The sequence below is a fragment of the Petromyzon marinus genome, unplaced genomic scaffold, assembly GCF_048934315.1.
Source record: "Petromyzon marinus isolate PM22_M1 ecotype Great Lakes invasive population unplaced genomic scaffold, UKy_Petmar_22M1.pri1.0 PM_G_Scaffold_36, whole genome shotgun sequence".
Taxonomy (NCBI): domain Eukaryota; kingdom Metazoa; phylum Chordata; class Hyperoartia; order Petromyzontiformes; family Petromyzontidae; genus Petromyzon; species Petromyzon marinus.
In genome coordinates, this window is record NW_027422939.1 from 869522 (window position 1) to 890568 (window position 21047).

Sequence of the window (21047 nt, forward strand, 5' to 3'; positions counted from 1 at the left end):
GTGTGGGGAGCGGTAGTGTAGCAGTTAGCGCTACGCTGCACTATGAACCTGGCGACGTGGGTTCGATTCCCGCTCACGGCCAACACCAGTGACGATTATCTGAACCGGTCCCGGGCCTCCCCTAGGTCGACTCAGCCTCAAATGAGTACCTTGTGTGGTGTGTAAACATTGCCACTCGGGAGACAAAGGCGGTCGGGCGTGGTGCTGGCCACCCACCCCCTCGTGTACCGTTCCGGCCTTCATAGGTGCTCGCTAACAGCACTTGACCCTACAGTCTGTTAAGGCTACACGGGGGATCTTTGTCTTTGTGTGTATACGCCGATGTTGACTCTAGACGTGAGTACTGGGCAATGCATCCCAGGAATGTGAAACTTTAATCCACACAACTCGGCGGAAACCATCGCCTATTTGCCAGAGCTTAAGCCACCCCTTGCTAAGGGGCGTGTTGAGTCAACAGGGCTGAGTCAACAACTTCGCCTCCTGAGCCCTGAACAAAGACGCTGGCTGTAGTCAAGTTGCGTGCTGGCTGGCTTTTTACTGGACTGCTGCTGCTGCTGCTCCACCATTGCTGTGGCTGTGTTGCTGCCACTGACACCTCCTCAGCCAAGCCCTCTCATCCTCACCTCCTCCTCCGCCTGTGTGGGTGAGTGAGAGCAAGAATGAAATTGCAGTTCATATAGGTAGGCTAAGAATTTACCCTGGTGTTTACTTTACATTTTACCGAGCAATACAGTATTGTAATTAATCAATACATACAGTGTATAGTTTATACAGTACGCTACTGTAAATTGCTGTGTTTTGCTAAATTATCAGCATTCTTTAAGACTCCTGGGTAGGCTAAGGCCATCTTCGACTTACGATATTTTTTGACCTACGATGGGGTTCGTCGTAACGCATCTCCGTCGTAAGTCGGGGACTACCATGTACATTTAATCGATGTACAGATAATTTATACATTTTTAAAAGTGTATTGTCTTCCTTTTCTTCACGTTGAACGTATCGTGTCTTTGTAGTGATTGTCCTCATGTTCTGACCCCGTGCCCTTCCTCGACGTTTGTGTAAGAGAGCTTCATAGCTCGTCGGGGTGAAAACCTTCATCTGTATTTCTAAAACACCTCCAGGATACTTGCCGACGAGGCAGAAAGCTGAAATTGGCTTCCCAGACAGCTTTTAGTACACAAACAACAGGGAGAAAACCCGAACGCCGCGTGAGATTGTACTCAACACGCTTTTATTGAACTCACTCTGTTGTTGTTGTGTCCTCAAATCTTGTAACTCAATTTTAACCCACTTCCAAATGTGGTATCGACTGCAAAATTGGTATACTTGTGTCATACTGATGACAATACGATATTCAATCATTAAAAATATATTTTTAAACATTCATTTTTATACGTCATGTTTCGGCTTGGGTCTAATTGTCCACGCTCAACTGACGCTGGCTGTAATTGCCCACGGTCCCCTTTACATTGTGGCAAGCTTCGGGGCCACTTCCTGGAGTCGTGGAGTTCTTCCATTACTAGTACGGTACATTTGAATAAAGCGTTTTAAAAGTTTTTTTTCAATATTACTTATTCCATTGTAAGGCCTTCAAATCTCCCTCCCATCCTTCCCCCTCCTGCCTCTCCATCTCCTCCGCCCCTTCCTCCTCCCCTCTTCCTCCCCCCTTTCCTCCTCTCCTAGCCAAGTGAAGGAAGCCCCCACCCCACCCCCCCGGTCCGACCATCCGCCCGGCCCCCACCCCGATGGAGGCTTTCTCCACCACCACCGCCTGCTTCGTGGCGTTGCTGGCATCTCTGCTTGGCGCTCTTTGTGACCACCCCCTCGTCCTGCCCCTTGGCGGTGAGTAGCAAACACCCCCCCTCTCCCAGCTGATACCCCCTCTACAACACTACACCCACCAATCGCCCACCAAAGTCTATCAACTAAACGATGTCTTTATCTTACCAAGGAAGCCCCACTCAGCTGCTCTGTCGCTCTTTTTCAGAAGCCGCCTTTTCCTGTCACAAATGGGACACAACTGGACACAATGGGACACAATGGGACACTGGGACACACTGGGACACAATGGGACACAACAGGGCTCAATGGGACACAACTGGACACAATGGGACACTGGGACACAATGGGACACAACAGGGCTCAATGGGACACAACTGGACACAATGGGACACAACGGGACACAATGGGACACAGCAGGACACAATGGGACACAACAGGGCTCAAATGGGACACAACTGGACACAATGTGACACAACGGGACACAATGGGACACAGCGGGACACAATGGAACACAATGGGACATAGCGGGACACAATGGGACACAACTGGACACAATGGGACACAACTGGACACAATGGGACCCAATGGGACACAATGGGACATTGGGACACAATGGGACATTGGGACACAATGGGACACTGGGACACAATGGGACACAACAGGGCTCAATGGGACACAACTGGACACAATGGGACATTGGGACACAATGGGACACTGGGTCACAATGGGGTCTCTCTGAGTCTATGGATCTCTATAGGGCTCTCTGAACCTGGGTCTACAAGAGTCTCTGGGTCTGAGTCTCCGTGGATCTCTTTGAGTCTCTGTGGGTGCCTATGAGTCTACGTGAGTCTCTATGGGTCTTTGAGTCTCTACAACTTTCTATGGGTCTCCGAGTGTCTGTGAGTCTCTGAGTCTGGATCTGTATGGATATCTATGAGCCATCTCCTTCTTCCCTATGGCTGATGTCAATTCCAGAGCAACAACTACAATTTCACATGCAGGTGGCCAAGCCCAGATAACCACGTCAGGAGCAGTCACAGAGTTGTGTATCATCATCGCTAATGTAACCGCTATGGGCTTGATTGTAACGAACCACACGTATAATTATCTAACGGAGTTAATGATGACCTTAGATTGGACCCATAGACTCACGTGACTGCACAGTAGGCAATGCCCACCAGTGGAGTAATCAATTCAGGGTACAGGGCACCTATTCAGATTCAGATGGACGCTGTATGGGGATTGAGCAGTGAGGTGCTGTGGGACGTTGGGTCGATCGGTGTGCACCTGGTCACCATTGCAGAAGCACAAATGCTCCTCAGAACACTTGGAAATAACGAGTTGCCGTGCAACGACCCTCTGGTGTCCCTCGGTGGTGGAGTCACTCGATCCTCAGGAGGAGGGCAGAACACAACGCGGAGTATCCACTCGTCGCCTCCGATCTCGTCTGTTGTGGTTGTCTGTATTCAACGGCCTGTCCCCTCGTTATGGCCACGGCAGGAGAGGGATATGGCGAGCCGGTGACACTGTGATGTCTCCTACTTCGTATTTGTGGATCGGGCAGTGGGTCGTTGTAGGTTATTACGGTGTCTGGGTGTCTGTTCTGGATGACCGCAGTTGCACCACTGACGGAGAGTTCTTATTATTTTACATTTGCTGCATTGTCAGGTATCCGCTTCTTCTTCTGCTGCTGCTGCTGCCACGGTTTGTTAACCCGTTGATCTCTTGCAGTTACTCAGCCTCCGTCCATCACCCGGCAATCGCGGGTGGATTACATCGTGGACCCACGGGACAACATTGTGGTGGAGTGTGAGGCACACGGCAACCCAACACCCAAGTACGCTCCCCACCTCCCTCCATCCCTCCGTCCCAACCTCCATCCCCTCCCTCCGTCCCTCCCTCCCGACTTAGCCCTCCCTCCCCACCTCCCTCCCCCCCTTCCTACCTCCATCTCTTATTAACTCTCTCCCTCCCTTCTCTCCCCTCCCCCTCCCTCCCTTCCCGTTTGTGCTGCAGGTTCTGGTGGAGCAAAGATGGCCGGAGCTTTGACCCGGACAGCGACCCCCACGTGAGGCGGCATGGGAAAAGTTCGGGCACCTTCACTGTAGACATGGCGGCGGTGGTGGCGGCGTCCGCGGATTACGGCGATGACAGCATCACCGTGGAGGCCTATGAGGGGGTCTACCGCTGCTCGGCGGAGAACCGGGCCGGCACGGCGCTCACCGCAAACATCACCGTGCGGCTGGCGCGTGAGTGAGGGGGGGGGGATGATGCCACGCTTGGACCGTGAACTACCACTCACACACACAGAGTGCTAACCGTTGCACCACCACTCCCCACACACACACACACACAGTGTGCTAACCGCTGCACCACCGCTCCCCACACACACAGTGCGCTAACTGCTACACTACTGCTCCCCACACACAAAGTGCGCTGTCCCTCTGGCTGCACTTAGTCAGGTTTAATTAGACAACAACCAACGACTGTTACTGAACCCGTCCTGGGCCCTCCCCTAGGTCGACTCAGTCTCAAACGAGTATCTAATGCGAAATGTAAAAACATTACCATTGGGGAGACAAAGGCGGCCCGGGTGCAGCGCTGACCACCAACCCTGTCGTGTGCCACGTCGGCCTTCACAGGTGATGCTGCTCGCCGACAGCACTTGCCCCAATGGTCTGTTTGAGGCTACACGGGGAGTCTTTGCCTGTATCCTGCAGGTGCTCCCCTGTGGCCCCGTGAGCTGCTTCAACCCATCATGGCCACCGAGGGCTCCCCGGCCGTGCTGCGCTGCCACCCTCCCCACGGCTTTCCTCCTCCCACCGTCTTCTGGTTGGACGGCTGTGAGTGGCACTGTGGCTATGAGATGTTGACTACCTCGCCTGATACGCAGGAGGGCGTGGGTTCGATCCCGACCCTGATGACGCGTGCTGCATACTTGCAGTTTGCGTGCGACTCTCTCTCCCATCGTGTTGTTTGCATTGTTGGTTGTTGTAACTCGCTGACCCCGTGCCCATACTGGACATCCGTGTTCTTCTGCTTCCGTACGGCTGCTGATGTGGATGCAGAGCAACAGCTACAATGTCACATTCGGGTGGTCATGCCAGACGACCCCGTCGACAGGGAGTAGCGGAGTGGTGAATCATCTCTGTGATGTCTCCATGGTCTATGTGTTTATACGGGTCTCTAGGGGTGTCTCTGGGTCTCCTGAGTCTCTGTGCATCTCTGTGAGTCTGGATATCTATGGGTATCCACGAGTCTGCTTATTTCGTGTGGCTGCTGGTGTCGATGCCAAAAAAGGAGACGTCCGTGACGTCTCCTTCGTATTTGCGGATCGGGCGTTCGCGTCGTCCTACGTTGTTACGGTGTCTGTCGTGGATGACCGCAGTTGCACACCACTACTGGAGAGTTGTTCATCTTCCATCTGCGCATCATCAAGTATCCGCATCCGCTGCTTCCACGGTTTGTGCGGTGGACCCCTAATAAAGATTCAGATCTCCTTAATTCCCCCCCCCCCCCGCCCACCCCCCCGACTGCCCACCGCCCTTACCCCCGGGATGGCGCTGCAGCCATGGAGAAAGTGCCGCTGGATGCGCGAGTGTCGCAGGGCTTGGACGGGGACCTCTACTTCGCCAACGTGCTTCCGAGCGACCGGGGTGACTACGTGTGCTACGCTCGCTACCCGCACACGGGGACCATCCAGTACAAGCAGCCGCTCCGGCTGGTCGTCAAACCCGGTGAGTGGCGACGGCGTGGTGGCGGCGGTGGCGAACGCGGGGAAGTGCGTGTGTGTACGTGTGTGTGTGTGTGTGTACGTGTGTGTGCGTACATGCATGTGTGTAAGTTTGTGTATGTGGGGTGCGGTGGCATAGCGGTTATCGCTACGCTGCGCCATGAACCCGGGCAACACCAGTGACGATTATCTGAAATGAGTACCTGGTCCGGTGCGTAAAAAGATCGCCACTGGGGAGACAAAGGCGGCCGGGCGTGGTGTTGGCCACCCACCCCCTCGTGTGCCATGCCGGCCTTCATAGGTGCTCGCTAACAGCATTTGCCCCTACAGTCTGTGAAGGCTATATGGGGGATCTCTGTCTTTGTGTTAAAGTGGCAGGTTAGTGCCTGCAACAGACTGTCGGGGGCAAGTGCTGTTAGCGAGCACCTATGAAGGTCGGCATGGCAGACAAGAGGGTGGGTGGCCATCACCAGGCCCGACCGCCTTTGTCTCCCCGGTGGCGATGTTTACACATCATACCAGGTACTCATTTGAGGCTGAGTCGACCTAGGGAAGGCCCATGACCGGTTCAGATAATCATCACCGGTGTTGCCCTACAGCGGGAATCAAACTCAGGTCATGGCCAGGTTTGTAGCACAGTGTAGCGCTAACCACCGTGCCACCGCTCCCCACGCATGCGTGGATGCACGCAGAGCGTCCGTCAAAGAGCCGGCCAGTGTTCCTGGAGCCTGTGGGCGAGACGAGCACCAAGATGGTCCTCTCTGGGGAAACGCTGCTGCTGACGTGCATCACACAAGGGCTGTACGTATACACGCATGCACACATACACACACACATGTACACACGTACACGCACACCCACACAAGTGCAACAACAACAACCGCCATTCGCCACTAAGTGGCGGTGACATCACCACGGCGCTTGTGCCAGGCCGTGTGCACGTCGAGGCCACGTGAAGTGTCGAACGCCCGCTAGCAGGAGGTCTCGGGGCAGACCCAGGTGCCATGCGTCGACTGACTGAGATGACTGGCTGATGCACCGCCTGTGGCCCCTACTGTGAGCCCACAGTTGCCTAAATACCAGAGAGGTCCAGGTGGTACCGGTCCAGATCCCAACAGAGGAGTGGCGCTCTCTCCTCCGCATTGAGCGTTTGAACATTCCACGTGTCTCTTTGCTGTTTCTGGAGGAACCCCAAGGGTAAGGATGCAGCCTCGTGGCTCTGCAATTTGTTGTTTAGCCAGGAGACATCATAGACGCCTGTCCCCCTGGGGCCTCCGGCACAATCTTCATTCTATATGTTGCACATGGTTCAGTGGTAGTTGAATTGAAGGTGGAGGGGTTACCAGCTCCTCGCGCTTGTCCAGAGCCTGCATTTGGCCGCTGTTTGGGCTATAAGCGCCGTGAGGGAATAGCCGATTTGCAATTGGCCTTCCCTCCATGGCGTTGCTCACATCCACCGCAGTGTTACCGTCCGGCACCGCTGAAGAGGCAGGGGTTTTTTTTTTTCAAGACTACACTATACACTACATACTACACTTTACACTACTGTACACTACCCTAGTTCCACACACGTGCGCGCGTTGCGTGTGCACTCCCCGTGTGTGTGCACGCAGCCCCACGCCGGAGGTGAGCTGGAGCAAGTGGGGTGGGGCGGTGTCGTCGGAGCAAGCCGCCGCCCTCGCCGCCGCCCTCGCCGCCGTCTCCGGCACAGCGCTGGCCATCCGCAACGCGTCGGAGTCCGATGGCGGCGACTACCGATGCCGCGCCGTCAACAGCGAGGGCGTGGCGCTGCACACCGTCACGGTCACCGTGGAATGTGTGTGCACGTGTGTGCCTGCGTGTGTGCGCATGGCGGAGTGGTGGTTTTGGTGTTAGCGCAACTCCGCTATGAACCCAGCAGCTCGAGTTTCCGATTCGCCTCCTCACTGTCGGCCACTACCGCCAGCGACGATTATCTAAACTGGTCCTGGGCCTCGCCTAGGTCAACTCGGCCTCAAATGAGTACCTGGTGCGGCATGTAAATATCGCCACTGGGGAGACAAAGGCGGCCGGGTACGGTGCTGGCCACCCACCCCCTTGTGTGCCATGTCGGCCTTCAGAGTTGCTCACAAACAGCACTTGCCTCAACAGTTTGTTAAAGTCTATGCAAGGGGGTCTTTGTTATTTGGGTGCCACGATGGCTATGAGATGTTAACTACCTTGCCTGGTATTCAGGAGGTCGTGGGTTAGATCCCAACCCTGACGATGCCTGCTGATGTATATTCAGAGTTTGCGTCTATCATCATCATCATCACAGTGGCTAGGAGATGTTAACTACCTCGACTGGTACACAGGAGGTCGTGGGTTTGATCCCGATCCTGACACCGGCTGCGTATTTGGAGTTTACGGTGTCTCTTTACCCGTGCTCGCTGTGGCGCATTCGGTTCTAGCCTACTTCAAGGCTCACCTTTATTGCTGCCACTGTTATACTTTTTGGTCAGCCAAGTCACGGTCATCTATAGCGTGGGTCGAGTCAAGACCGAGGCGATTTCAGAGGGTCGCTCCGTCTTTAAGTTTTAGAAACGCTTCCCCTGCCTGCTTTCACACCACAGCATCTATCTGCACCACACGATGTGCTCACATTATACCCCAGGACGTCCCCTTTGTCCCAACGCTCACACCTGAGGCTACGGGTTCCCGAACACACGCACAAGCACAGCACCCTTAGGACACGTTTAGCCTCAGCCGGCGTTCACCACCCGATGTCGGGCTGCGTTCACAAGAAAGGCAACTTGGAGGTGCCAACCCCGGCCTGCCACCGCAGTCCGAGGAGAAAGAGAGCCGCCGCCTGCTGGTTCCTCACCACGACAGGGGGGCGACGTCAGAGGCAACCTCTCTGCTGCTCCTCTGTACAGTCTGCCCCCCCCACCGGGTGACCACCGACAAATCACAGGGACCGTTACTTAGGGCCCTGGGTGCATTACCGACATCTGTATTGTTTTTATGTTACCAATAACCCACGGTCCACGCTGAGCTGCTGCTGACAGCTGGGGATGCTTGGAGGTTTTGGGGGGACTGCTCCTGTTCCCGCTGCTGGCTGGAGCCTTGTGAGCAGACACACAGCTGGGGTCTTCCTCCATTCTCCCTCCGATGTCTGGTGCGGGTGGGGTGGTCCCTATTTATAGGAAGCTGGCCACACTAATGGTGATTGGCACCTTGCTTTGTTAATTTTCATCAGACGCCTTTCCCTATTACAGGTGGACCCCCACCCTCTTTCTTGTTCTGCCTTGACACTTATTGGTGCCATGTGACAGTCACGTGGATTTTTTCGTTCAAGAGCCAGGTCGCCTGTGAAAAAGAGCTACATAGCTCAGCGGACCTTACCTGGTAACTACAAATAGTTACAAAAATGTGTCGTCTAGTTTACAAGCATGGGACATTGTCTAATCCCTCCTTCTCCCCCCCCCCTGCCTCCTCCTCCTCCTCGTGCTTTCCCGGCCACTGCAGCCAAGCCGTACTGGACCGCTCCAGTGCCAGAGAACCGTGACTACGCCCTATGGGACACCGTTGAGCTCACGTGCCGTGCAAGTGGAATCCCCACACCGACCATCCGATGGTTCATCAACGGCGTGCCCATCGATGGTGAGACACGAGGGGGCGTGTGAATAGGGGGGGGCGGCCAGCATCACCTGCTCAGCCACTTGCCCCACCTATGCACTTGCTCACCCACTCGAATTTTTCTCGTCCACACACTCACAGCCGATCACATGCTCACTCAACCGCTTGTCCACCGACTTACACATGCACACGCCTCATCCACTCGCATGCTCACGCTCGCAGTCGATTGTCAACCGATCACTCGGTCAACCAATCACAACAATTCACACACTCGGTCAACCAATCACACGCTTACTCACCCGCTCACTCATCCGCTATGTGCACACACTCACCCAGCTAGTCGCGCACTCACTCAGCCAAATCACAGAACTTATCGAATTGAGCCACATAATGCCATATTGTGCTAAATTCATCCTACCAAAAAATGACATATCATGCTAAGACCATTCCAAATCGTGGCAAATCGTGGCAAATCGTGCCAAGACCACGCCAAACTGTGCCGGGTGTCGTACCGCCGTGCGATGGAGCAGAAGCCCCCGAGGTGCTAGGACGGCGGGTGGACGGCGACTCCCTGACGCTGACCTGGCTGGAGGAGGAAGACACTGGTGTGTACCAGTGTGAGGCCTCAAACCGGCACGGCACCATCCTGGCTAATGCATACGTCAACGTGCTGGGTGAGCGGGGGGTTGTGGGTAACGCACCGCCGCATGTAGCCAACTATGATAGTCGGAGATGCGGGGGAAAGACAACTGAGTCTCTGTGCGAGTCTATGGTCTCTGTGTAAGTTTATAGGTTGCTGTGTGAGTCTGTGCGTCTGTGTCAGTCTGTGGGTCTCTGTGAGAGTCTGAGTTTCTGTGTAAGTCTATGGGTCTCTGTGGGAATCTGTGTGGTCTATCGGTCTGTGTGATTCCGTAGGTCTCTGTGAGTCTGTGGGTCTCTGTGTGAGTCTGTAAGTCACTGTGTAAGTCTATCGGTTTCTGTGAAAGTCTATCGGTTTCTGTGTAAGTCTGCGTCTCCATGAGTCAATGAGTTTCTGTGTAAGTCTATGGGTCTCTGTGGGATTCTGTGTGGTCTATCGGTCTGTGTGATTATGTGGGTCTCTGTAAGTCTGTGGGTTTCTGTGTGAGTCTGAGTTTCTGTATAAGTCTATGAGCCTCTGTGAGTCTGTGGGATTCTGTGTGAGTCTATCGGTCTGTGTGATTCTGTGGGTCTCTCTGTGATTCTGTGAGTCTATAGGTATCTGTATGAGTTTGTGGGTCTCTGTGTGAGTCAAGAGCCGAATGGCTCACAGGGCTATACCAAATAAATAAACTGAATGAGTTTCTGTGTGAGTCTATGGGTCTCTGTATGAGTCTATGCGTGTCTGTGTGAGTCTATGGGGCTGTATGATGATATCCTTTCATACCACCATGCTACGTAAGGAGGATGAGGGGGGCTCCTCCCACAAGCGTCGCTCCTCCCCGGCTTCGTCTTCACCCTTCTCGCCATCACCACCATCCTCTCTCTTGCTAAACCCTGCATCTCCTCCTCCATGTCCTCCTTCTCTGCCACCTCTCTAGTCTCGGTTCGACTTTGTAACATCTCGCTCCTCAACTTCGCTCATCTTCGCTTTCCAACTCCGTCTTCTCGGTCCCCATATTTATTCCTCTCGTGTTGGTTCCCCCCCTTCAAACCCTCCCCCTCCCTCCCCCTCCACATTCCACTTCCTGTATTCTGGGCTTCTCCACCCTTCCTCCGCACTCCCATTCAGTGTCTCCCTCTGCTCTTCCTCCCCTCCTTACATTTGCTAATTCGCTCTCCTCATTCTCCAATCTCTCTCTCACTTCCCTCCTGAATCTTCTGTCGTCAACTCCTGCCACCCCCCCCCCCCCAAGATCTCCTCCTCCTTCACCTGTTAGCATCTCTGCTGCGGTTCCATAACATTTCTCTAACTCAGCTACCCCCCTCCCTCCCTCACCTCCCCCCTGCTCCCTATCTCTGCCACCCCCCATCCCGCCCTCCCCACCTCTCCCACAGCCGTGCCCCCACGGATGCTGTCGGAGCCAGACACGCTGTACACGGCGACAGAGGGCCAGGTCATGTACATGGAATGTGCAGTATTTGGGTTACCGCGCCCCAACATCATCTGGTGAGACCGACGCTGGCCTGGCTACTTTACTCTCTCATTAACTAAACAGTCTTTTTTTTATTTTATCAGCTAAGACCCCACTGAGCTACCATTTATCTCTTTTCAGAAGTCATCTGTCTGTCACAAATGATAGCTCGATGAAGTGGCTTATCTTCACGTGGAAACTTATAGCAGCCAAATACTCTAAACCTCCACGTTGATTCTGAATGTGGAGGGATAACCAGAGAACCCGGAGAAAAATCGACATAACTATGGGGAGAACATGCAAACTTCATATATACAGACCGCCCATAAAGACCCAGAGAGACCCATAATACTCTAAATGCATGATGTTGATGTAGAGGGGAAAACACCACATAACCTGGAGACTAATCCACGTAACCACCACGGGGAGAAAGAGAGAAACGCAGACTACACATAGACAACAGGAACCATCAGGGTCGGGATCCAACACACGACCTCCTGTATACCAGGCGAGGCTTTTTCAAGCAATACGACTCATGCCACCGAAATAAACCACTCGGACACTCAGTCCTCTATAACGCTGAGTATTTAATAGATAAGTGACTACAGAAAAATATGCAAGCTCAATGATATAGCCGTGGCCTTAAGAAAATATGGGAACACACTGGCATTAGAACAAAAAGGTTTACTCTCCAAGAACTTAACAGTATGTGGAAAACATCGGCAAAACCAGACGGCCATCTACCAGTCTGGAAAGACAAAGTCGCAGCAGACCAAACAACATATCAATAAACAATAATTCTACCAGTGATACATCAGAACAATTACCAGTGGGTGCTCTTCATGAGGTAGCCCCTGGGAGTCATGCCCCCGCATAGACTGACTTGAGAACTTTGAGTTTAACATCAAATGGCAATTTCCCCTCTTGAAATCACGCCCCTTCTCGTGAATATGAATTACGGTCAATGCAACCAGACCCTGGGTGGATGTAGAACCTAAGCTTTTGGACCAGAATGCCGGATGTTATATCCACGTAAGGTGTTTGCTACTTCTTGCAAGGACCCACATTTTAACTAACTTAGTTCGGACAAAGGGCCTATGTCCCGTGAAGGTCTCACGTGCGATGTCACTTATTTATACATTTATAGGCATGAGAATGATAAGAGGCACATTATAAATAGACCACTCGTTAAATTATTTCCTCGTGCAATAATGGGGTAAAGTGTGCTTTTGTGAAGGTCCTTATGTGCTGTGCAGTACATCAATGCACGTGTACACCAGCATGCGATACTGAGTCGGGCCTGTAGGTGGGTGGCAGGGTTATTGAGTAACCTGACCTCTATACCAGTCACGTGGTTAATGGCGACTCGGTTGAGAATTTCTGTGTGACCCACGTGCTGTTGCATTTTACAGGTAAAGGACCAAAATGTTGTTTTGAATTGGTAGTTTGTGATACATTCAATTGGAGGGGGTTTAGCACTATGCACTGTAAAGGATGACTTACTGTAGTTAATACTGGTAATTATCTAACCCTAATACTGTTTATTCCATAACCATGCCATTGCACCCAGAATATGGCTTCTTGTAATGATATTAAGAATAGAACACCTGTACAGAAGTAAGTTATACAATGGTGACAAGCACAATACATACAGTACAGATAATGGGTGTAAGATATCAATATAAGTGGATGGTTTAGATGGACATACAGCTTAGGATTAAGGTAATATTCGAATAGTGAAATGTAAAGGTTATGAATGAATACAAAGATGGTTTATCAGCAGTGGAATTGGGTTGAAGGGAAACTGTTATTGAGTAACCTGACCTGTACACTAGTCACGTGGTTAATGGTGACTCGGTTGAAATCTGCTGTGTGTGCTACATGTGCTGTTGCATTTCACAGATTACCACAATAAATGTGTTGCCCTCGATTTGGAGCACCTGCCCACATCCTTCATTTCGAATGTGTAAAAGATGCCTCCCTTCCGAGACCCCAACTCTGCTGGAAGGAGTGAAGGCCCTGTCTTAATGAGCTCAACATAAATGTAGTATAATTATGAATCGAATATTAACTATGTATTGATTATCAAAAAGGGGTACACATCCAACAATAGCCAGGTTGCTTCTGAAAAAGAGCTATATAGCTCAGTGACGCCTTACCTGGTAAAATAAACATTGTTTTGTTTAGTTGCTTGGTAGTCAAGACTCCCCCCCCCTCCCTCTCTGCTTACGCCGCGCACCGCCAGGTTTAAGGGTGAGGACAGCGGACCCCTGCTGAGCAAGCGTTACCAAACCTTTGCCAACGGCACGCTGCTCATCTCGAACCTGTTGCATACCGACTCCGATACGTACACGTGCTTTGCGATGAACAAGCTGCACTACGACCAGCTCCAGGCACGCCTCTTCGTCGAAGGTTAGAAAAAGCAATCCAGCAGGGGTCTTCTCGACCACGTTCATGCCCTAACTTCTCTCGCTTGCGAAAACGTGGATCCCCTAAATGGAACATCTTTGCCGGTTATAAACATTTAGGCTGGCTTGCCTATCATTCGCCGCTCTCTTCCCCCCCCCCCCCCCATTGGTAAACTGCCCCCTACAGTCGCCAGCAACAACTCGGAGCCGGGAGCGGTGCCACACGGTGACCTGGCGTGGCCCAGCGCCACGCCACGCATGCCGGACGGCGGTGGCAGCGGCCTCTGGAGCTCCATCACCACCGCCACTGCCACCACCACCGCTGCCACCACCACTGTAACAGTCGCCGCAACCGCTGCTACAACCACCGATAGCACCACCACAACCACTCGGCACCGCTACTACGGCGTGAGCACACCATCACCACGCACGCCAGCCAGCATCGGAAGTGCCAATGCTGATGATGGTGAGTCCCTCTCCTCCCTCTCGCCATAACCGCAGTGATGCCAAAATCTTAACTACCTTGCCTGGTATACAGGAGTTTGTGGATTCAATCCTGACCCTGACGATGCCTGTATGTTTATTGTTTGATTGTCTCTGTCCCTGTGGTTGCGTGTATTTCCTACGCAATTGGAAGAAAATTTGTGGATAAAGTCCACGATGTTTTTCATTTACCGAACAGCTTAAATAGAGCCAGATGGATCGTTGTGCAAAAGATGGTGATGGCTTGTAAAGTCTCCAGGAGGGTTCATTTATCAGGTAGATAGATGGTGGCTGCTGATTATGAAAGACAAAACAATCCCACGGGGTCAGCACTGCACTCTGCCAGGAGGGTTACCAAGGGCAGTAAAATATGTCTGGTCCAGTTTTTTTTTATAGAGATGAAAATTCATAGGTTGTGGCATGGGCAACTATAACGTTCGCTGTTGCTGGACTTTTCTCTGCTCTCGTGACCCCCCCCCCCCCAGTCCGCTCCTCGTCAGAAGAGGAGACAGCCGCCATGACTAAGAGCCCCTTCATCAGTTCCATGATTGGCGTGGTGGCGTTGCTTACGTTGGTGACGTTCGTGGTGTCCGTTGCGTGGTGGGGCAGGAAGCGGCAGCAACAACTGCGCCTGCAAGCCCCCTTGGTGAGCGGAAGTGGCACTGTGACTGTAAATCAAGTCTCATGGCAATATAATACCAGAGATCAGCAACTGAAAAATCCCATACACCCAGACTTGTTTTGTATGTAGGAACATTCATTTATCCTTCACGTCTTTAGGTATCTCGTCTGTTTTAATCTCCCTGCCATGGTCGTCAGCCTCCGAGCCCCTCCGCACCCTAGCCCCGTGGTGACCGTTCTCTCCCCTTATACCTCATCCTCCAATGAATCCAAATCCTCCAACTTCACACACTCCGTGATCCTCTTGCCTTCAGAGAGCATGCCGGCGCTAGTCCTGGATGATTCACTGGTGGAAGCGGGCAAGTGGGACGGGGCTATACGTATGTATACTCGTGTATGTTGAAGTTATTTCGCACTCCTGTACGGTGCCAACGGCGCTAATCGGAGGAGTGGGGGAAGGACAACAAATCTGGCTGTTGCCTGATGAAACTGGTTGTAATTACTGGCGAAACATCATACTCAGATTGTAAATGTTGTGGCTTGGCTCTCCAACAAACCGGTGTGCTGTGTTGAGTTGGCTGTGTCGGGTGGTGACGGGGTTTTAACGACACATTTATATATTTACACGATCTAACCCAAAAAAAAACCCTCTATGAATGACGACAAATTAAACACAAGAAGCAGTTTTAAAGAAATTAGTTTTCCATGCAGATGATTTAAAAGTGCTTTTGTGTTTTGAAATCGTTCATGTTTACAGCAGAGTAGTGATGTTCACAGGTGAGGTCAGGGAGAAGTCACGTCACTGGGCGAGGTCAGGGAGCAATCAAACGCTGGGTGACTGTGAGTGCAGTGAGCCACCAATCACGAATTATATTGACAGCTGCTGAAAATAAACGTGAGACAAAACACAAAATTGCTCATTGTGTTTAGTTTGTTGTCCTTCCCCCTCACCTCTGATTAGCGTGGTTGGCTATGCATGGTACAAAATAAGTTCAACAGAGACCCGTAGACTCACCACACAGACCCGTAGACGCACCACACCTACCCGTACACTCACCAAACAGAGACCCATATACTCACCAATCAGAGACCCATAGACTTACCAAACAAGAGACCCATAGACTCACCAATCAGAGACCCATACACTCATCACACAGAGACCCATAGACTCACCAATCAGAGACCCATAGACCCGCACACAGAGACCCTTAGGCTCACCACACTGACCCATACAGGTGTAATAAGTGGCTCCGACACGATAGGAACTTAAGTCGTTTATTAATAAATCTTCGGTACAGCTTAGATGTCTCTTGTCTCTCTCACTACGGAATGATCGCCACCCAGGCGGCTTCACTGCCCCGTGCCACGTGGCGCTCACCGCTCCCTAGCGTGCCGCTGGCTGACGGCGCGCTAGGGAGCGGTTGAGCGGCTGGAGGTCGAGCCGCCACGTGGCCGATGGAGATGATGGGGCAGCACGACGGGGAGCTCCTCTTGATTCTTCACACCGACCCCGCACCTCGCACTGGCCCCCGCTTATAAACGCTCCCCGGCGACTAAACCCCGCCTCTGGCCACGCCCCTCATGGAACCTTCGGGAACATTCCAGAGGCTTCCCGGGTGGCTCCGCCCCTTCACCTTTGCTCTAGATGTAAACCCTTACCCCAGATAAACCATAACTGCATAGCAAACAACGCCCCACTCTCATTACAGAGGCATGATGTTTTTTTTTACTTAAGTGAACATTTCAATTATATGAAACAAAAACATTCCAACCCAACGGTCACATTACACCATATTAAGGTGATTACTGTGAGAATGAAGGAACGGAAATGTTGCAAAATTCTTAACATAAATGATACGGGACAAACACCATTAAAACGACGGCTAGATGATAACTACCTCGCCTGGTGTGTAGGACATCATCTGCTCGATCCTGACCCCGATAACTGCTGTATATTTGAAGTTTGCATGTCTCCCTGTGATCGCGTGGATTTTTCTTCGGGTCTTCCGATTTTTCTCTCTACAGTTAGAATTAATGTTCATGCTTTTAGAGTATTTGGCTGATATGAATTTCCACATCATGATGATAAACTACTTCGTTGAGCTATCATTTGTGCTCAGGTCACTGGGGGAACCGCTTTCCGCACTCCTGGCACGCGTACCGCTCGTCACCGGGGGTGCTCGCCGTATTCTCATCTCCTGCCAAGGCACGAACGGGCGGGATGGGCGGTGAAAGAGGGAGCGTTGTCTGGGCGCATTGTGCCCGCACGTGGCTTCCCATCAGCGTTGGGCTGAAGGTTAAATTATATAATCGTGGGTTTGTGTTTGGGTTAGATGGCGTGACTATATAAATGTGTTGTTGAACCCGCCGCCACCCGACACAGCCAATCAGTAAGGTTTAGTGTCACGTAAACAGAACGTGCCAGTTCGTTACTGATGCAGCACACCGGTTGTGTGTTGGAGAACGCTGGACTCGTTGAGTTTTCGCAAATTTGCCAGTTGCTGGACGTGTGCCAATTCTCCCGCGTTGCGACCAACCGCCATACCCCAAAACTCCCCAAGTATTTGCGAGGGTCCAACGTGCCCACTGACCACCTGACAATGGGGAGGTGTGGCACAGTGTCGCAGTCATCTCGCCCCGAACCCGCTAGCGTACGTTTATACTTCGTACGTACTCCATAATAGAGGTTAGTTTTTGGATTAGCTCGCATCTTCCTCTTATCTATAAACGTCTACGCACGCGTGCGCCTGCGAGGGATTTGGCTCTCGAACCGTGGGGTTGACATCGAAAAAAATGTGCCAGCCAGCACGCCCTAAGCCCCACGGTGGGAATAGGCAATTCCTTTTTCATGTCCGTCACCTTTCAATTAGTCACATTAGCGATTTCGTGGGATTTCGCTATATTAATTTATTTATTGCGCGACATTGACTGTACCAACTCACGCCAATTGCTTGGGGGGGGGGGGGGGGCGGACCCTGCCAAGTGTTGCGCGTTCAGTGGAGCTCACACCGGACATTTTCTTTGATGTGTTTAACATGCAATAAATATACACATAACGCTGCGGCTATTTCTTCACAGTCTGATGTCCTCTTCGCCCCCCCCCCACAACACGATGCATGCAGTTACTGCTATAAAGTCCTTAGATATTAATTTTATTACAGCGCTTACATAGTATTATTGTGGCTCGGGCGGGGGCATGGTGGGGGGGGGGGGGCGGCCCAGCCCCCAGCCTGGCAATGTGGGGATCATCATAAACCATTGGGTTGTCTATAAATGGATTATCATTCAATTTTACAGGTGTAGTGAGTCGCAGACATTGTTCCTTTTTAGAGGCAACACATTTATTTGTAACACACAACACAAAGAGGTAACTGCCCCTTCACCAGATACAGCCTAGGGTGGTGACCACCCAGCTAACTACTCTATACAGAGGAGTTACTGCTACGAAAGGTCGGGCCTCACTCGGGTCCGCGACCACGTGTTTGCCTCGTAAGACGTAGAGCTTCCAGCTTGAGACGTAGAGCTTCAAGCTGGTGGACGTGGAGCTTCAGCTTGTAGAATGCAGCGACCCCGGTCCCTCTCAGGGACCCGCCTTATATCCCCCCACGGGTCGGGGCCGCTCCGCCCCTGGCCCCGCCCACCTTCTAGCTCCCCCCCCCCGATCCCTCTCGAAAGCTCTCCCCGGACACGTGATCGCCTCCTCGTCCCCCCACCAGGGGGCCTCTCTGTGAACACTCTAGATCGTGTGTCTGCAGGGTCAAGCAGAGTGCCGTGGCCCGAGGCAACCATGTCCTTGGGCTGACACTCTCCTGCTCCCCCTCGTGGGAGACTGCCCTGCGCCCTATGTGTCGTGCCTGCGCTATCCCAGCGCTCACCAAGACCCGCTAGGGCTGGTACGACACCCACCACGGGTGTACTCGATGACAATGCATCGCACGCCACAGCCCTTTCTGGGCCGGAACAATAGTGACATCCCCCGATGTCGCTACACAGGCAGTCTCCACCACTTTACTACGATCCATGTTCACAATGTTTATATAATGCCACCATAGATTGATTTAGGACAAATAAACTTGATTTAGGAGGCATCTTCTGACGTAACTCCGAAAACATTTCAACAGTTAGTCTGGTTTCTGATGTGACTTGACATGGAGTTTTTGTCATTCTCAAGTTTTTTTTGTCGATTTTTACCTATTAAAGCCTTTGAAATATGGGTGATAAAAGGAAACTCACATTGGCAAATTATTTCCTTCTGTTTATAGGAAAATAGGTCCAATTTACGATGATCTGATTTACAATGGGGTTTCCAGGAATGCATTGTGTCGTAAAAGCGGGGAGCTGCCTGAATTGCATTGTGGGCAGCAGAGGGCAGTGCAGCAAAACGAATTGTTGCACTGTGATTTCTAATTTTAGCAAACTCAAGTCCATTTTGTTACTGCAAAGGCCTCTTGCAGTATTAATTGAACTTCTTTTGCACCTTACGTAGCCAACCGTGCTTATCTGAGGTGCAGTAACACAGCTAAGTGAGGTGTCTGTTATAAATGTCGCCCACCAAAGGCATTTGAAAGACATTCGGTCCTCAATAAGGAGAGGTTCCCCACCCCTGGTTTACACACACACACAAAGATTCCCCGTATAGCTTTTTCAGGCTGTTGGAGCATGTGCTCCGAGTGAGAACCGTGCCCGGCCACCTTTCTTTCCCTCGTGTTGGTGTTGCACCCACTGCACCAAGTACTTATTTAAGACCGAGTCAACCTATGGGAGGCCCAGCACCTGTCCGGATATTCGGCACTCTCACCCAGGCGTACACACCTGTAACTTGGAGGTGATCTCATCCTTGGTGATCATCACAAGGTCTACATCCTCGATGGCGGACGCGGGGTAGGAGATGATGGAAAGCAGCCCCGCATCAATTTCTTTGGACGTGGATGCCCGTGGCAGCATGGAGTGCAGGATCGACTGCTCCGTCACAACACCGCCCGCAACGAAGCACACGGATTGTTGAGCCAGCGAAGGGGAGAACTTGCTTCATACACTGACAGAATTCTGTGTATGTGGCCAGATACAAATTGGTCACACACATATCCCATATAAGACACAACCCCGACTTTGAGTAAAGAAGTGTGTCTTATAATCCAGAGAATACAGTATTCAAACAAGCAGGCCAATGCTGCATGAACCTTGTGACTCACAGGGGAGGTTGCCACTGGGTATCCCCTAGGCTAGGCTTCCGTAGGGCAATGGCATGGTTGAGATGAGCTGTGATACAAGGTGCTTTGAGATGCTGAGATAATTAATGGTTCTATAAATGTGGCAGAGTAGATTGGCAGTCAGTGAATTAATTGGGTATCTTGAGATTGATAGCCCCAGATATTTGATGTATAGTCATACCTTGACAAATACTGTTTTACCAAACTTGTGTTTAAGCTATACACGGTTTACTTATTGAGGTACGTTTTCCAAAACACAGAGATAATATCTTGTTGGTTCTTTCGGTAAAGTCACGTAGAATGGAAATAAAATAATAAAAATAAAACATGTTTTATCGAAGAGAAAGTGCGTCCTCATGTAAAATTATAAAATAAAATAATAAAATAAAACATTTTTCTTTTTATTCTTTTATTTCCATTCTACGTGGTGACTTTACCGAAAGAACCAAGAAGATGAATCCCTGCAGTCACGAAAGCTTTAAACAGAGATATTTCGTATATACGAGGTTTGTTTGCATGTATGCACGTATGTTGAACTGTTTTCTCACCATACATAGCCAACCGTGCTAATCGGGGGTACGGTATGTGTTCACTAACAAATTGATATTTGATCAATTTGCAAGTGAACACACACCAGTGTCCAATCAATGGGCTGGAAGAGGCCTGCAGTTGTAAAATATTAGGATTCCCATTCCTCAGAGGTGGCACAGTAGCTCAGAGGTTACAGCGCTGGTCTGGCACCACTCAGGTCCTGGGATTCAAACCAGGCAGCTGCCCGTGATTAATGTGGGTCCCTCAAGTGTGGCGAGCTGATGGTCTCAGTCCAGTCACCGATGTCTGCACTGAATATAAAACATCGAGTCAACCATAATGTGACAAACATTTGTCCTTGTAGCAGGGCAAAAGTGGGGGGAATCTGGCCCTGGCGTGGATATGAGGTAATTTGTTCCATTAAATCTCCCTCAGCAGATTGTTATCTAGCACGGAGAAGATTCACTGATCTGCAATAGTTCCGAATAAATTATTCTCATGCCATGATGCTGTTAGCACATCGGGGATAAAACTGGGCCAAAAGTAAAAAAAGAATATTAAGTAACAGGCCCCTGCTCCTGATAACTGC

The 21047-nt window shown here is 51.4% G+C and overlaps 1 protein-coding gene across 1 annotated transcript; it reads left to right on the forward strand.

Annotated features, from left to right (window-relative positions):
* Positions 1 to 517: 517 nt before the first annotated feature.
* LOC142915874 (neuronal cell adhesion molecule-like) lies at positions 518 to 16017 on the forward strand. Its single transcript, XM_076061507.1, has 14 exons — positions 518 to 643; positions 1684 to 1842; positions 3514 to 3619; positions 3799 to 4031; positions 4503 to 4625; positions 5352 to 5519; positions 6208 to 6316; positions 7129 to 7331; positions 9002 to 9136; positions 9643 to 9786; positions 11129 to 11240; positions 13451 to 13617; positions 13801 to 14079; positions 14582 to 16017. The coding sequence occupies exons 2-14, from the start codon at positions 1746 to 1748 to the stop codon at positions 14845 to 14847; spliced, it is 2142 nt and encodes a 713-aa protein (XP_075917622.1). The 5' UTR covers positions 518 to 643; positions 1684 to 1745; the 3' UTR covers positions 14848 to 16017.
* The last annotated feature ends 5030 nt before the right edge of the window (positions 16018 to 21047 follow it).